The following is a 17141-nucleotide window of genomic DNA, read 5'->3' on the forward strand; positions in this document are numbered from 1 at the left end:
GCACCTTGATGGGAGAACTCTAGCTTTTTTAAACTCATACTGTTGCTAGGAGGCATTTGTGCATAATTTTTCACAGGGCTTTACAGTCACACACCGTCATATTTGAGTCAAAACTCTGATATTTAGAAGGTGTGTGACCATGGCCAAGTTTCCTAACTAGGACATCGGTGTCTTTGCATACCTTATAGGGTAAGTTTTGTCAGCTATGGTAAGACTATTTTTAATATGGTTAGAGATAGCAGGAATTCAATACATGATATTTTTGTTACTAGTAATTTTCCTAATGGGTTTCAGCATTTCTTGCCTTTGTGTTTGAATAGAAACGCCTTCACCCTTCATATACTAGATATCCTGCTAGTCCTTGAAGAGCCCGGTTTGAATGTCAGTCTCTCCTTCAGTAGTTCATACACTGTCATTCAGTTTTTCACTTACATGCAGCTATTTGTTTCAAGATCTTATCTGCCTAAGTTGGATTTCTTGTGGAATAGTGAAAAGAGCCCAGAAGTCGTGGATTTGAGCTCGGCCACTCTTTCATGATAGTGGGACCCTTATGAATATAATGGAATGAGGGATATATTATAAGAACTTACACAATTGTTGAGAAAGTTATTTTCCAGAAGAAGGAATTCACAGATCTGAGAAAAGTCACTATTGGGTTCCATGAGGTCCTCGTGTGGATGGGCAAATCAGAGCTGCCAGGGGAATCTGGGAGGCCCGCCACATCCAGGAGGGGGGCCCTGAAAGAAAGCTGGAAGAATACTCAGTGAAAAGCTTTTGTCTTTGCCTGGCTACTGCCTCTTTGGATCCATGTTAAGGCCCTTGTGATGGGTGTGTTGATCAGCTGTGCTGGAAATTTGGAAGATCTGGGTATGAAGTGGGGGAGGGCCAGAACATGCTAGAACCCTCCAGGTCTCCGCATGTGTTGTCACAGCAAACTACAAAGACCTTGAGAGAGGAATAGATACTGTTTCACTCTGCTTCCCAAATCTTGCACAAATTCCTCTTTGGGCCAACTGTACTCACATGCATACAGGCAAGAGGAACCTGAGAAACACTGTTCCAGCTAATGAAGTCCATAGAGTACAAACCACCACTGCCACTTCTTGGCTATGTTGGTTGTACTGGGAAGTTGACCCAACCTTTTTGATCCTCTCCTTCCTTATTATTGTATTGATGTAAATGAGATAACTATTATAACTACCTTTATAGGGTGATTAGTAAGAATTAAATAAGATAATGCAAAAAAAATCCATTACAAAATACATAGCTGGATGCGGTGGCTCATGCCTGTAATCCCGGCACTTTGGGAGGCCAAGGTAGATGAATCACCTGGAGAAGTTTGAGACCAGCCTGGCAAACATCTCTACTAAAAATACAAAAATTGGCCAGGCCTAGTGGCGCATGCCTGTAATCCCAGCTACTCAGGAGGCTGGGGCAGGAGAATTACTTGAACCTGGGAGGCAGAGGATGCAGTGAGTGGAGATCACGCTACTACCCTCCAGCCTGGGTGACAGAGCAAGGCTCCATCTCAAAAAAAAAAAAAAAATTACAAAATACAGAAGAACTTATCAGATTACTGTTGCTAGATACATCCATTCATTTCATTAATGTATGTTTATTGTGCATCTACTATGCACCAGCAACTATACTATGCCTAGGATCCAAGGCAGTGACAATATCCTTGCTATCTTCAAGCTGAATGAGACATAATTAGATATTCAAGTGGAGATGTAAAGCGAGCATTTGACAGACTGGATTTCAGGGGATAGGCCCTGGTTTAAAACATACATTTGGAAGTTATTAGTGTTTAATAATGAAACTCTAAAATGTATGAGCCTGAATTAGGTCACCTTAGGTAAAATACATGTAAATTGAGAGGAGAAGAGGTTTAATGTCTAAGATCCGAGACACTTCAGAATTTGGGGGTCAAAAAGATAAAGAGGAACAAGGAAAGAGGGTGAGAAAAAGCAGCCAGTAAGGCAGAAAGAGAACTAATAGAGAGTGGTGTCCAGGTTAATTTATGCTGAAAGATCAATTCATATGACAATTGAGAATTGACCATCAGCTTAGCACATGGAGGTCATTTGCCAAAGTGGAACAGGTTCAAAACGTAATGGAAAGAAAGATTTTGGCATAAAGGGAAGCAGGAAAATAGGGTGGCAACAAGTGGGAAGGGTGTCAAGAGATATTATATATATATGTTTATGTGTGTGTATAATTTATATATATAAGTTAAATAGAGCCAATTATATATATAGTATATGTATGTGTGTGTGTGTGTGTGTGTATATATATATAGAGAGAGAGAGCTTGGGTGCAGCTTCCTATGAGGATGGAACCTTTACCCAGAGATGCAAACGAGGAGGAAGACTGCTTCCTTCAGGCGGTTCTCTCTTAAGAGGAAAATGTTCAAACTGAGTGAGCGTGCCCAGTTGTATCTGCAAATGTATTAATCCAAGTCACGCAAGTCACATCAACTTCTCAGGAGCAGACTGAGCAAAAGGGAAGAGAGAGGGGTGAAAGGAGGGATAAGTAGATTTCAGCGAGAGCAAGAACGTTAAAGAAATATTTCGAGAAGTTGAAAACGAAGAGAATTTTGCTGAAGAAGATTCTAAGTTCCAGAGGCTACAGTGGTAAGATGTGGGGAGCTGGAGTGGGAGACAGGTCAGACTAGAGTGTGTGTAGTTTGAGACAACGATATTTCTCCTGTAGTGCTTGGAACAGGGGCTAGGTTAGATAAATATTTGTTCCTTGAGAGAAACCTGACAAGACCTGCATGGGGCTGGGGTAATACATTGGTCCACATGGACCCCTGTTTGCGTAGAAGTGTTCATCTCCAATAAGGTCTACTCTGCTTACACCAAGGGGTCAGGAAAGGCTGACCTTGATTATCTTCTCCTTCTGTCCCTCCCTCTCCTCCACACCTGGCCCAGCAGAGGAAGGAAAACTAGCTTGACAGCTGACCTGGATTATCTTCTCCCTCTGTCCCTCCCTCTCCTCCACAGCTGGCCCAGCAGAGGAAGGAAAACTAGATTGACAGCTGCCCAGCCCTTCCCCTGAAAGTCAGAGGCGCAGGTTGCTTTACTACAACCGAGGCAAAAGTGGTTTGTCTCCTTCATGTCGTTCTAATCCTTACAGAAGAATTTGTGGCAGCAATACGAAGACTATAGCTAGGAGGATCAGCACCTCGGAACCTCTTTGAAACTTGCTAGAGGATGAGGGCAGTGGGCAAGAGGAAAGTTCCTCTGAGCACCTTCTGTGAAAAGGAGAAGCCGGGCCTTGGGGATGTTCCTTCAGTTTCACAAGTGGCAAGATTTTCACCTCCGGTTGGCAGCTTTCAAATCGTTTCCCATTTCTCCAACTTAGGAAGAAGCTGTGAAAGCCGCAGGCAAACGGGGATGAATGATTCATTTGGTCCTGGCTATTTCCTTCACTCCTAGGATGTCTCAATATCTACTCTGTTATTTGAGAATAATAATAATAATAATAATAAATCATCTGCTTCCCTGGGACTTTCAGCGGAGTCGTTAGGCACGTGATGAAACCTTGGGTTGCACGGGGCTCCATTCATCCATTCATCCGTCCGTCCATCCGTCCAACCATTCACTAGACCACCCACCCACCTACCACCCACCCATCCATCGCAAAGCCTTTCTCCCTTTCCGGCTTACACTGGGCGTTAAACTCCGGTCTCTCCAGGCCTCTGGCGCACGTACACACGCGCGGGCGGGCGGGCGGGGTGTGCGGGAGGGCGGGCTGGCCGCGCCGGGGGCAGGACTACAGCCTCCCGAGGGGCGCGAGGGCGGGGAGGCCGGGGAGGCCCGGGAGGCGCGGGCGGTGTGGCGGCGGCCGAGCCGAGCCCATCCGAGCCGGCACCTTCGGACGCCCCTGTCCCACGTGACTGTCCCCTCCTCCCTCCTCCCAGTCGCGCGCACGGGCCGGGCGTCTCGACTCCCGCGCGCGCTCGGCTGGTCCCAGTCCCCGGGAGAAGAAGCGGAGGAGGGAGCGAGCCAGCGAGGCGGCCCAGGGGAGCGGGCGCGAGTGGCGGCTGCCGGAGCCGCCTGTGCACGGGCGGCGGCGAGGCGAGGGTGGCGGTCGCCTGAGCAGCGACAGCCGGGGCGGCGCGGAATCCGCATCCGCCGCGAGTGTGATGAAGCTGCCCTGCCTCGCTGCTCCGCTTGCCGCCAGCTGACACCGCCTGCACCCAGCCCGCCCGGGAGCGGAGACGCCGCGGGGCCGTGACCTTGGCGGAGGAGGTAAATAGGGGAGGCGGGCGGGGAGGAGGCAGCGCCACCCAGAGCCCTCCCGGCCCCCGGCCCGCACCCAGCCCTCGGTCTGCGCAGCGGGAGCGTCGGCTGGCGCAAGGCGGCCGCCCCCGGGAGCCCAGCGCCGGGGCTGTGTTACCGGCGCAGCGCGCACCCCGCGGTCCACGGTGCTGAAACTGCTGCCCGGCTCCGGCGGCCGCCGCGGCGCGGGGCACAGGCTCGCCTGCCATTTGCTGCTGCTGTGAGAGCGAGCAAGGGGAGCTGGGCTTGCCTGTTTTCTCCTCTTTGGCTGGTTGCTCTGGAGGCTTCTGCAGTTAGACTTTTACCCACAGTGACCCGGGTGAAATGGCCCGAAGGCTTGACCTCCCACTAGTTCTTGTTGCCGGGACATGTTCTGGTGTCTTCTTGCAAAAAAATTAGGCAGGATTACCTCCGGACTTCCGAAGCCAAGTGGGGAGAAAGGAGAGCAGCCGGTGGCTGGCAGCGCAGGCAGGTGAAAGTAGGCGAAGCACATACTCTGGCTCTGTGTGGGAGACCCGGGGGAATAGAGAGGAAACCATGTGCTGGAGAATGACACCGGGAATGGGCCTCTCTGATGCGCTGCAGGTGGGGACACTAGACAGATACCTGGGAGAAAGTGTACTGCCCCGCCCCGCTCCCGCCCCCCAGGTGTTGCCTTTCCACCCTTTGGGGAAAGCATCACTAAGTGCAGGTGCAAGTATTGGGAGAGAAGAGAACTCTGTCCTAGGGAAATGCTACCGATGAGTTTTTAGGGTGAGCATCAAACACTTCTCAAAATGAGTATCCAGAAAATGAAGTCAGCTCAAACGATAACCAAATGGCTATTTCTACCTGGAAGATTGTAATTTCTTATAATTCCTTGAGGGTATTATAGGTGTCAACTAATTTTTTAAAAAATCCATGTCCTGTGTCACTTTCTCCAGCCAGCCCCAGTTTGTAAGAACGCGCCATGTGGGGTGGGTGTTGTGAATGATGACGATGAATCAGGGGAGTCCCCTAAGCACCACCACTGGGATCTCACTGAAGTCTCTCTAACCCTTTGCAGGGCACACTGAGAATTCTCGTATCTGAGAGCGGACCAAGTTTTGAGCGACATGGCCCAGGGGAATAATTACGGGCAGACCAGCAACGGGGTGGCCGATGAATCACCTAACATGCTGGTGTACAGAAAGGTAAGAATGTCTTCAGTTTCTTGGAAAACGGGAAACTTCTGGCTTTCTCGATGTTTTTCCCCTTCTAGATCAGAGTATGTATCAACTTTGTGGCCTTGTGGATTCCCCAAATCATCAGTGATTACGTACTGTATACGTGAAAGTGATCTGACATTCTCCAGTGATGCATACGTGGAGAAACACGTTGAAGTAAATAAGGCCTCCTCCCATGTTCCCTGCTGGTTTTGCATAGATTATTCTTTCATGAGCAATAACAGCACATTTGGGCATTCCAGATATTTTGGTTGTTATACACATGATTTAGTAGCATCCAGAATAATTTTAGAAGCTTTTTCTTATACTCACCTCTAAACATTTAGGTTATAATAATTGCGTAAGCGTATCACATTTTAGAAATAAAAATAGACCACTTTGCAGTTTTGTGGCAAGAGAGAGAATGTGTCTGTGTAAATGTATGTGGTTTAATAGTTTTGTTCTTGACTAGTCAATTCTAGTCTTTTTTTGTCTTAGCCTAAATTATTTTTTACTTTCTGTTACTTTTATGATTTGGGGTATTTATGTGTATTTATATTCTAGTGCCATATACCTGTTAAATCATTAAATAATATTTATCTTGCAGAGTTGCTTTTTTTTTTTTTTGGGCCACAAATAGGTTTGGCAGCCTTATACGTTTAATAGCAGTGCTACCGGCAACAAACTTTTAGACATTGAGCAACCATAATAAAGGTGCATTTAAATATTGCATGTGCTTTCGAGTGGTTGCTTAGGCAACTTCACTCTGGTTATCATCAACAATCTTACTAAAATTAAGGATGCAGTATTCTTCTGCACCAATCATTTTTATTGCATTTTATAAATGATTTTTTAAAGTATATTATCTGGAGTGCTTATTGGGCAATATTTCTTTGGTTAACACTCACATGGTAAAAAGGAAGTCATACTTTGAAACACCCCAAAATTGTTAAAGGTTTTAATTTGAGAGAAGCCCATTGAAGAGTTCAAGATGTTTGCATTTATCTCTTTTTCAGTAAGAGGATCAGAACTGATTATGAATAAAGATGAAAGACTGTGTCCTACTTTAACCTCCACTAAATCAAAACTTTTCATCCGTGTAGCCCAGAATCATTAAAAGGTAGTGATGAATATGTGTTTGAGGGAGTATTGCTATGGCTTTAACGGAAAGATGCGCAGGCGTCCTGGTACAATGCTAGCTGTTTTATTCTCTAGCGTTGGCAAACAGTACTATATTGTGTACTTATGAATGCATTTACATGTGTGTGAGATAAAACAGTATGATGGGAAAGAGAAATCAGAACCTAGTTGTCTATGTTAGTCTTAAAGCATTCCAAGTGCGTAAATCAGGAAAATAATCCACTTGAGTTTAAATTACTAGTATTGTATTTTTAAGTTAATTGAATTAACTGGATACTTGTCTATTCTATTTAGAGTTGGTTTTGAGAAGAAATATTTTGGGGGGAGTTGGGTGGTTTTAAATGTCATAATATTTTGTATTTTTGGTAAAACTCTGAATATTGTAATATGCAAGCTGTGAGAATTTTGAATTCTATCTTATGGGTGTATACAATGTGAAGAGTTAGACTTTTGGTTGGAAAAATATTGGTTGGAAAAATATAGTAGTAAGCTATTTCCGTTAGACTAAACAATTGTATTCCCTCTCTGTTTCCCTTTAAAAGATTAAGGACTGAGTAGATTGGACACCTAATAGTTATCTTCATTAGAAATAAACTAAATATGCAGCAACCCGTGTGTGTCAGTCAGTTAGTTATTTTGAGAACAAATAAAATAAGAAGACAGGGCTTTTAGAAATAGTTATTTGACTGTTTAGTGTATCTGAGCCTCACATTGGTAATTTTGGGTTTACTCTATACTGTGTTGTATAGCATCAAATCGCCATTGATTTTACTTTTAAGTTAACAGACTGTAATGATTTCAGGAAGAGAATGTACTACCTCATTTTTTAAAAGCATGATTATTTTGTTGATTAAGCTTAGAACTGCTTGTGCTACTCATTTTTCCCTTCTTTTATTAGCTCCTTGCTTAGGATTAGTGACCACATATAACTTACTTTTCAAAGAAAGATTTTCCTGATAAATCATTATTGGAAAAAATAACTCATTTCAGTAAATTTTACTCTTAATGCTTACCTATGGATTGTCTGTCTATTCTTGTATTCTCTGAGCATTTGTTTTTTGTTTTTTTTTGTGATAGAAATAATAATATATAAATAATATCAGATAATGTGTAAAGAGACACAGTGTCCTTGCTTGTCATTTGCTAGTTATCAGGTCAAACTGTCTATATCTGTGTGTAGACGTAGATCGGGACATCACATATTTCATGTGTCCATTATGCTTCTATTTTTTCTGTCTTATATGGGCTTTCCATTCAATATCTTCTCAGTAGAGGCCAAATTTCAATGTGAAGAACAACAAAATAATTGGAGAGGGGTGTTGGTTGAATATGTGTGTTAGGATATTTCAACTGCTCCGCCTTCATAAAAGAATAAACACTAGATTACAATGCTTATTAGTCAGGAAGTCAATCAAAGACTTAGAAAAAAACTTCAGTTCCAATAGGACATTGCTTAGTAACAGTGGAGAGAAAGGATAGAGGAATTGCTGTTCTATCGACTCATGCCCATTTTCCCTTCTACTTCACTATTGAAGCATCATTCTTGAAAGTGTGTTCTGAACTGGGAGCATTCGTGGTGTTTTGCCTCCTCGTGACACCTCCTGTTTACTTATTGCGTACGACTCTGAGGATTTACAAACACTCAAGATATGTATGTGCTCTTTCCATTTTATCTCCATAGGCTATTGGTTTCCAAAGTGGAAAACACAGAAAAGCTGGGATGTATAAATTTCTTGTGTTTGTTTGATCTCTCTCTCATTATTGCTATCCTCATACAAATTACAGGAGTTCCTCCAAATCACGGAAAAATTCCAGGGATCTGTTTTCCATGGAGAAGTTCATAGGAATCTTATGGAAAAAATGTACAGTGGATAAAACTCTGACTGTTAAGGTAGAGTGGATGTCACCCTATTGAAGGGCACAGGTGATGGTAATGCTGCTTCATGATCCGAATTAGGGTTGCTACTTGCAAGTCAGTCTTGGATGTTGGCTGGTAGGTTTTTGGCGTAATACAGGGAGTCTCAATAGAGTTCATCTGATGTCAGAGACACATTCTAAAAATCCATATAGCCAAAGTATTTGCCTTCTCAGTTCTGTTTAGAGGGCTGTCTTTTCATAAGCAGGTGATTAAATTACAATGGTTATGTTGTTTTATGTACTTGAGGACATCTCATTTAAAAGCACATAAAATCTTGTGGCTTGACTGCTTTTATTCCTGGCACTTTTTAGGCCTCCTTCAGACAGGCCCCTAACTAGATTACAACTAGAAGTCATCAACCGCCTTGGGAAAAAGAGACCCAACTAGCTCCACGAGGTGCTGGATTCAGATCAGCTTCTTGAAGAATCTTTAGAGGTGATAAGTCAGAACTCAGTGTGACTTGGTGTTGATGGATCTTAAACAATACCCCCATTTTTGGTCGGCTTTGGACAAAACTCTCCTTTGTGGGGGCAGCACTGGCCATAAAGAACAACTGAGTACAGGGAGAGAGACTCCGAATTTGGTGTCTGGCCAGCATGCTGTCCACTAGACAGTATACATCACTTTCAGTCCAGCAGCTGACATTCCTGCATTTGAAAAACAAAATTTCTAGGGCACCTTGAAGCCAGAGCTTCAAACTGGCTGGATTGCTGGCTTCTCACTCGTAAGACTCCTCAAAATGCTCATTAATTTCTGATATTATTGCAGCAATCATTTATGCTCAAGCTGTCAGAAAAGAAAATGAAAATGTTTTCCCATTCATTATCTTACTGCAGTAAACATGGTTTTGGAAATAGCAAACTTACCAAGTTCACTGTTCCTCCCCCATCTCCTTCTTCCCCTTACCTTTCTCCTACTCCCATTCTCTCCTCCATTCTCCTCTCCTGTCTCTTCATCCTTATATAGTCGCTTGCTTTGCATTTGTTTGTTTTCATTTTTTTCATTTCAAACCTGACTTAAAGTTGAAGACATAAGTTGCACTGTTTATTTAGTCATAAAGGAGGAAACAATGCCTTTTGGGGAAGAGAAGAGATGACAGCCTTGTTACCTGTGAAGCTCAGGTGCCTGGATAAATCTTTCAAATATGGTATCATATGGTGGTAGTGGCAAAAGGTTATTATTTTAGGGTTAAGGTGGCTCCATTCTGTTTTTTTTTTTTTTTTTTTTTAAGTCAGGGTCTTGCTCTGTTGGCCAGGCTGGAGTGCAGTGGTGCAATCATAGTTCACTTTAACCTTGAACTCCTAGGCTCAAGCTATCTTCCCACCTCAGCCTCCTGAGTAGCTGGGACTACAGGTGGGTGCCATGATGCTTGGCTAATTTTTTTGTTTTTTTCTAGAGATGGGGTCTCACTATGCTGCCCAGGGTGGTCTTGAACTCCGGGGCTCAAGTGATCCTCCTCCCTCAGCCTCCTAGACTGCTGAGATTACAGGCATGAGCCACAGCACCCAGCCGTGACTGCTCCATTCTTGAAGACCAAGGCGAGACCACTGGCTTTTCTTATATGAAGTCACAGTGAGAGCTATCACCCAACCAGGAAGAGTACTTAAATGCTGATTGACTTGACCTAAGCATTGTCTTTGAAAGCTACTTCTGAAGTCAGCCTGTTCTGTGAGAGGAGACATACTTGTCAGAAAGAGGAGTGACTTGATTTCTTCTTTGGAAGAGACTGGGCCACAGACATTAGTAGTCTCTCAGCGTTGAGCTAGCTGACATTTTCTACATTAACTCAGTGGATTTGTCAGTGCAGTACTGCAAACCTGGTCAACCCTGAGGGTGTCAATATTTCTCCCCTAAATCCCCGTTGTGAAAAATAATCTTTGACCTTTTTTTTTTTTTTAGATGGGTTCTCATTATATTGGCCAGGTTGGTCTTGAACTCTTGGGCTCAAGTGATCCTCCTGCTTTAGCCTTCTGAGTAGCTGGGATTATAGGCATGCACCACCATGCCTAAGTTGATCTTTAATATTTTTGAACCTTAGTAGTCTTAATCCGTCTGGGTTTACTACATGTTAGCAGAGTGAGGAATATGTACAAGGGACAACAAGACAAAGACCCCCTAGAAAAGGAAGGAATGTGTGTAAAAGATCATTATGAAAGGCATGGTCCTTTTAAGCCCTCAGATTTCTAAATTAAGGGCTCAGATGGGAGGCAGGCACTGAGAGAAGTATCTTGCCATTTTTGAAAAAGTTTTAAAAGCAATGTCTTTTGTAAATCAGATTATTTGAAAGAAACTTTCTGGACCAAGGGATGTTGTCTACCCTAAACATATTCAGACCTGTTTTTTCCTCAGTGATACTAATACTGACGTGTGCCCTGAGATAAGATAGGACCATCATTGATATTTCCATGATGATATTTCTTGATGAGAAGTAGATAGAAGGATTTTATGAGTAATAATTTAATGATGCATTTTGCATAATTAATTGAGTTTAGAGCCGGAGAGTCTTCCAGGGTTGAGCTCTTTCCTCACCAGTTGTTGTTTGTCAGTGCTATTTGTGGGATTACGATAAGGATTTGTGGCCTGAATTTTATTTCTTTTGTTTCCCACTTCCAATCTCCCTGAATCTAATTGATCAGAGGAAAGTGCGAATGTGCAGAAGAGAAGTCCTCGAGGGATTTTATTACCTTCTAATAGCCTCTGTGGTTCTAGTGAGTGATGGAAAGCGGAGTATTTTTAGGAAGTGTGGGTGACAGAATGTGATCACTGGGGAGAATGTGGAAATATTTTGAATTTGGACAGTTTAGTGACTTTAATGTTAAGTCTCTTTGAAAACAGGATTGTGGAAAACAAGCAGCACAAATAATTGGCCCTTGCTTTCCACTTCATGACAGTGATAAGGAGGCTTATGGATATGAGGGTTATGCAGGCTTCTATCCTACTAAATATCAACCTAATTATAAAATGATTGTAAATGATAGAGTGGGTGCCCAGTTCCTTAGGAAACAAAGGCCCGCTTCTTTCTGCCATTTGCCCACAGCAATGCAAATGTAACTGGGCTTCTTTTTAACGCCCTTTTGTCTTGTGTCTAATTAACAAAAGTCTCAGGACCTTGGAACACTAACAGACAATCGTGAACTCAATTCTAGCTCCATTGAAATTGCCACCTGGTCTCGACTAGAAAATATTTTGGCCGAGTGGCCTATCTAGAAAGATAAATTGTTATTTTGTCTTCTGGAAAAATATATAAGAAATGGCAATTTTATGAAATTAGTTGGGTTCCCAAAAAGTTTGAGAGCCTTCTTATCTCTGAGCCTTTCTGGTGATTAACAAGTAGAAGTTTTCTTAAGGAGACAATGGGTGGAAATGGAGGAAGCATGTGTGCTAGAATTGGGAAGTCTTGGTTTTAAATCTCAGCTCTGCCACTGTTTCGTTGTGTGGCTGTGGTGTGGCGACCTAACTCCTTTCTCTGCAGTTTTTTTAAATCTATAAAGTGATGAAACATAAAAAATGTTTTAATCTTTTCTTCATAGGGCTGTTTGATGCTCAAATGGGATAGCCTGGGGAAAGTGTCTTGCATAGAACCTAATCTATATTAGGTTTCCAATAAATGACTGCTGGTATAATTAATATTATTATTATCATTATTATCTTATTACTATTATATAACAAAAATTGTTAAACATCAGGTACTTGCCAGGTGTGGTACCATATGCTACCATATTTTTTGATAATGAAAGAAAAGTGAATGTTTTCACTACCTCCAGTCATTTTTTTTCTGGTGGAATAAAGAGGGAGATTCTGTAGGATGCGTTGGCAATACCATTTTTATGATACTTACAATGTCCTGTCTTATATTGTTTAGTCCTATGTAGCTAGCTTCCTCTACTCATTAATGGGAAAGTCTTTGGAGTCTTGTCTTATATATCTTGGAAGTCTGCACAGTTCCTTGGATATTATGCAAGCTATATAAAGCCTTAGAATCCGGGAATTTCAGAGGTGAAAGGAAACTCAGAGTTTATCTACTTTTTCATTTTGCAGATTATGAAATTTAGGATCAGAGAAGTAACACGATTTGCCTGAAGTCACACAGCTTGAATTCAGGTCTTTATGTATTTATCTTTCTGTGGCCTCTCTTTCTTTCTCTGTCAATAAATTCACTAAGACTTTGTGTTTGTAATTTAGTGTCAGTAAATAATCAGCATCCTGGTTGCTTCACGGACATCGTGGATTATACCAGGATGTCTAGTCAACCACTCTAAATAGATTAGATGCTTTTGTCCTCTGACCTGTAGTTTAGCTCTTGGAACCCAGGAATGATAAGATTGGGAACTTAGTCTGACCTATTCTGGTGGTCATTCTGTTCATATCTGATCTTAGATGGAAGTCCTAGATTTGATGCCCTATGGCGATGCAGTCCAATAGAACTTTCTATCATGACAGAAATGTTCTATGTGCGCACTGCCTAATATAGTAGCCACCCGCCACGTGAGGTAACTGAACACCTGAAATGTGGTGAGTGTTATTGAGGACCTGGATTTTAAATTATATTTACTTTTACTTAATTCAAATCTAACTGTAAATAGTCTTGGTGGCTAGTGGCCATTGGATTGGACAGCACAGTGATAGGAAGTAAAGGAGTTTGAACAAATAGCATCAAGTCTAAGAAAAGAGACAAAAAAAATATGCTATACTTAGCTTAAAAATTGCATACAGTGCTTAAAACAAAGTAGAGCTCAACAAATGATTTCTTTTCCGAGAGAATACAACAAAAGTTTTAAAGGAAGACCACAGACCATGGCCTCGTAAGGAAATGGTAGATATCATGGTAAATGACACTGAATATTTACTTGGTTTATGACTTTTTTTTCTCTTTTTTTAAAACTTTCAGTGGTCTGAAGTGAGTGGCTCTCCTAACATCAGATGACATAGGTTGTCTTTCAGTAAGACAAAGGCCTGCATGTACCATGAATGTACTGTGCAGGGTGTTTATGGGGCCTCAGATGATTTGCTGATGTTGAAAGTATTTCAATTCATCTCTATTTCATAGCATCTCAGAGATGTATCACAGCCACTCCAATTCCTAACAAGACTGAGCAAAAACCGGAAGCTTCTGGGTAAAAGGGATTTAAAGTGTTTAGAACTCTTTCTGAGAATTTTAAATTGAGGTATAAAAGGCATCTGTTTTTTATAAGCTCCCTTCTGTTACCTATGTATCTGAACTTCTAAAGGAGGACGATAGCCCATGCGGAGGTAGTAGTCATGAAGGGTCAAAGGACTCCGAGTCAGAAGAGCTGGATGTGAATTCTGACCCCACCCCTGAGTAGCTACGTAAGCCTGGGCATGTGTCTCAACCTCCCTAAGTGTCCTTGCAAAAGCCATCTTTGCAAAATGCTTCCTGACCAAGTCTTCCTCTGCTTGCTGTGTGTCCCCATGGCTGTAGGTCATTTAGAAGCCCAGCTGACATGATTTCCCCCATTTACTCATTGCTAGAAGATGTCAAGAACAATACAAATCTACATGACCTTCATTGTCCACAAAAGCTCTCCATGTCAGCCAAACTGGTTTCGTAGAAATTTTTTTCTCTAGTACAGAAATCTGTGGGCATTTTTCGTTGTTAATACTTAAGATGGTGTACACCAAAGGATTTTGAAGAAATTGGATACCATATAGAGAGAACAGATTCATACTAATATGGCTATTAACACGTAATTAATATTATTACAATGTTTTTTCTCTTTGAACTTTTCTAGGTGCATTTGCTCTGGAAATCAATGTCATTTGTCACTGGTTCTAAATTTTATATTTGATATTTTGTTTTTAGGCTTTTGATTGATTGTTAATATTGAGTGTTTACTTACCATGTGCCAGGTCCATTTTGTATATGACTTGTTTTCTTTAAAATAATCTTCCACATTGGTTATTAGTATTCTATTTTTCTAAAAAAAAAAAAAAAAAACAGCTGAAAACCAACTTATGCAGACTGAATGACTTCCCAAGATTAGTGGGAGAACTGTCGAGCTATATGAGGCTGGAAACACCTGTTTTTCACTGCAGTGTCTCAGGACCCAGAACAATGGCACAAAATAGGTGTCCTCAAATATTGGTTGCATAGATGCATGAATGAATGAATAAAATAGTGAATGAATGCCTGGTCCAAAGTTCCTACTCTTGCCTCTTTACTGTGTTGTTCTCTAGATAAATGAGTGAATGGACAGGACATTCAGAATTGAAGTCCATTCATTACATATGCATTTGGCCTTGGCTGTGTATGGGGAAGCTATGTATATGGTAAGCACTGATGATAGAGTTTCGGACGGTGCAGACAGGTCTGAGCCATCACGGGGCTTAGTTTACCATGGCAAACACAGATGTCAAGCAACTCATCACAGGGTGATTAATGCCATGAAAGAGGAAGAACTGACTGATATAAGTTATTTATTTTTGGTTTTCTGGTTTCTAAAATAAATATTACATTAACCTCCATTTTCTGTTGGCAGTTCTTTTTTTATCACATTTTATTTTTATTGCTCTCTGATAGCACATAATGTAATAGAAACACATATTTTAAGTATGTTTTACATTTGTATTCAAACTCTGCAAGTTGAAAAATAGAAACATTTAAGTATTTATTTTCTTTTATTTTTGAGATGGAGTCTCGCTCCGTTGCCAGGCTGGAGTGCAGTGGCACGATCTCGGCTCACTGCAATCTCTGCCTCCTGGGTTCAAGTGATTCTCCTGCCTCAGCCTCCCAAGTAGCTGGGGTTACAGGCGTGCACCACCATGCCTGGCTAATTTTTTATATTTTAGTAGATACGGGGTTTCACCATGTTGGCCAGGATGGTCTTGATCTCCTGACCTCGTAATCTGCCCACCTCGGCCTCCCAAAGTGCTGGGATTACAGGTGTGAGTCGACGTGCCTGGCCTTAAGTATTAAATTTTTTATTGTCATTTGTTGCTTCTTTGATTTGGAAATTGGAATTTGAAATTTTTTCTTCCCCAAGATGCCATGCCAGGCCTTGCAGTTTATATTTCATTAGTCTCTAATTCAATTTATCTTTTAAGTAGGAGCAATATTCATTTTACTCACTTTTATAATAGAAAAATAGGCATTAAGAAATGTAGGTATCTCCGGATAAATATACAATCATTAATATTTTTGTTTGTACCTTTATAAAAACTCTTCTCACGGAATTCTGGTATTCCACCTTCATGATTATACTTTAGTTTTCAATACAGTATCATGGCGTAGTTCACTGTCTACCTTTTTAAACTTTTATTTTAGGTTCTGGGGCACATGTGCAGGTTTGATATATAGGTAAACCCATGTCATGGGGGTTTGTTGTACAGATTATTTCATCACTCAGTTATTAAGCATAGTTATAACCCAACAGTTACTTTTCCTGATCCTCTCCTCTCTCCCATCCTCCACCCTCCGATCGGCCTCAATGTGTGTTGTTCCCTTCTATGCGTCCATGTGTTCTCATCATTTAACTCCCACTTACAAGTAAGAATATACACTGTTTGGTTTTCTGTTGCTGCATTAGTGTGCTGAGGATAATGGCTTCCAGCTACTTCCATGTTCCCACAAAAGACATGATCTTGTTCTTTGTTGTGGCTGCATAGTATTCCATGGTATGTATATACCACATTTTTCTTTATCCAATCTGTTATTAATGGGCATTTAGGTTAATTCCGTGTCTTTGTTATTGTGAACAGTGCTGCAGTGAACATTCGCATGAATGCGTCTTTATAATAGAATAATTTATATTCCTCTGGGTATCTGAGTACGTAGCACAGTACCCAAGGTTTAACAGCCCCTGACACTTAGCAGGTGCTTAGTGAATGAACTAAATTGAGCTAAGCTCATGTTGAAACTCCTCAGGGATTTACTGTGACAGATGAGGCAAAGGTATTGATCATATCCCTTAAAAAACAAAATATCTCTTTTCATGGGTTCTCAATCAGGCTTTTCTAATTCTGACAACTCAGGATTGTTGAGGCTATCTAAACTGGCTAGCAAGAAAGAAGAAAAAAATACCCTTGTAATTCAAGAAATGTACTTGTTAAGCTGAAGGGCTTGTAGCCAGACTGTCTGGATTAAAATGCACTTAACATGAATCCAGTTACTTTACCTCTTTGAGTCTGAGTTTCCACATCTGTAAAATGGGATATTGTTAGTATTACGTGAACAGTGCATGTAAAGCTTGTATAAGTAACATTTCTTCAGCGTCTGTTAACTGTTCATTATAATTGTCCAGAAAAGGGACATGGATTTCCCTACAAATGGAAGTGATGACATCTAAGGAATATTTTCTTTTAAAAAGTTTCTTCATCTTATTTTAGAATTTGCTGCTCTCCAGTGGCTTGATGTTTTGTTCAAAACCGTTTTATATGGTAAATATAAAGCAGTATTTAAAATTTTTCATTGTGACATAGTTCAAACAAATACAAGAGTGGAGAAAAGAATATAAAGAACTTCCATACATCTATCACATGGTGTCAACAATGATTCACCACAAGTAAATCTTGTTTCATTTCTGCTTTCCCACTTCCTCTATGCCCCAGTTGATTATTTTGAAGCAAATGCCATATATCATTTAGGATATAAATTTT

The 17141-nt window shown here is 41.3% G+C and overlaps 1 protein-coding gene across 2 annotated transcripts in view; it reads left to right on the top strand.

Annotated features, from left to right (window-relative positions):
- The first annotated feature begins 3949 nt into the window (after positions 1 to 3949).
- RGS7 (regulator of G protein signaling 7) overlaps positions 3950 to 17141 on the top strand; it is a 576861-nt gene continuing 563669 nt past the window's right edge. For both annotated transcript variants that reach the window (XM_015127136.3, XM_015127147.3), the window contains exons 1-2: positions 3950 to 4256; positions 5332 to 5458. In XM_015127136.3, coding sequence (XP_014982622.1) covers positions 5381 to 5458 — 78 coding nt within the window. In that variant the 5' untranslated portion in view covers positions 3950 to 4256; positions 5332 to 5380. The remainder of the gene's footprint in view (positions 4257 to 5331; positions 5459 to 17141) is intronic.

Source organism: Macaca mulatta, chromosome 1, assembly GCF_049350105.2.
Source record: "Macaca mulatta isolate MMU2019108-1 chromosome 1, T2T-MMU8v2.0, whole genome shotgun sequence".
Taxonomy (NCBI): domain Eukaryota; kingdom Metazoa; phylum Chordata; class Mammalia; order Primates; family Cercopithecidae; genus Macaca; species Macaca mulatta.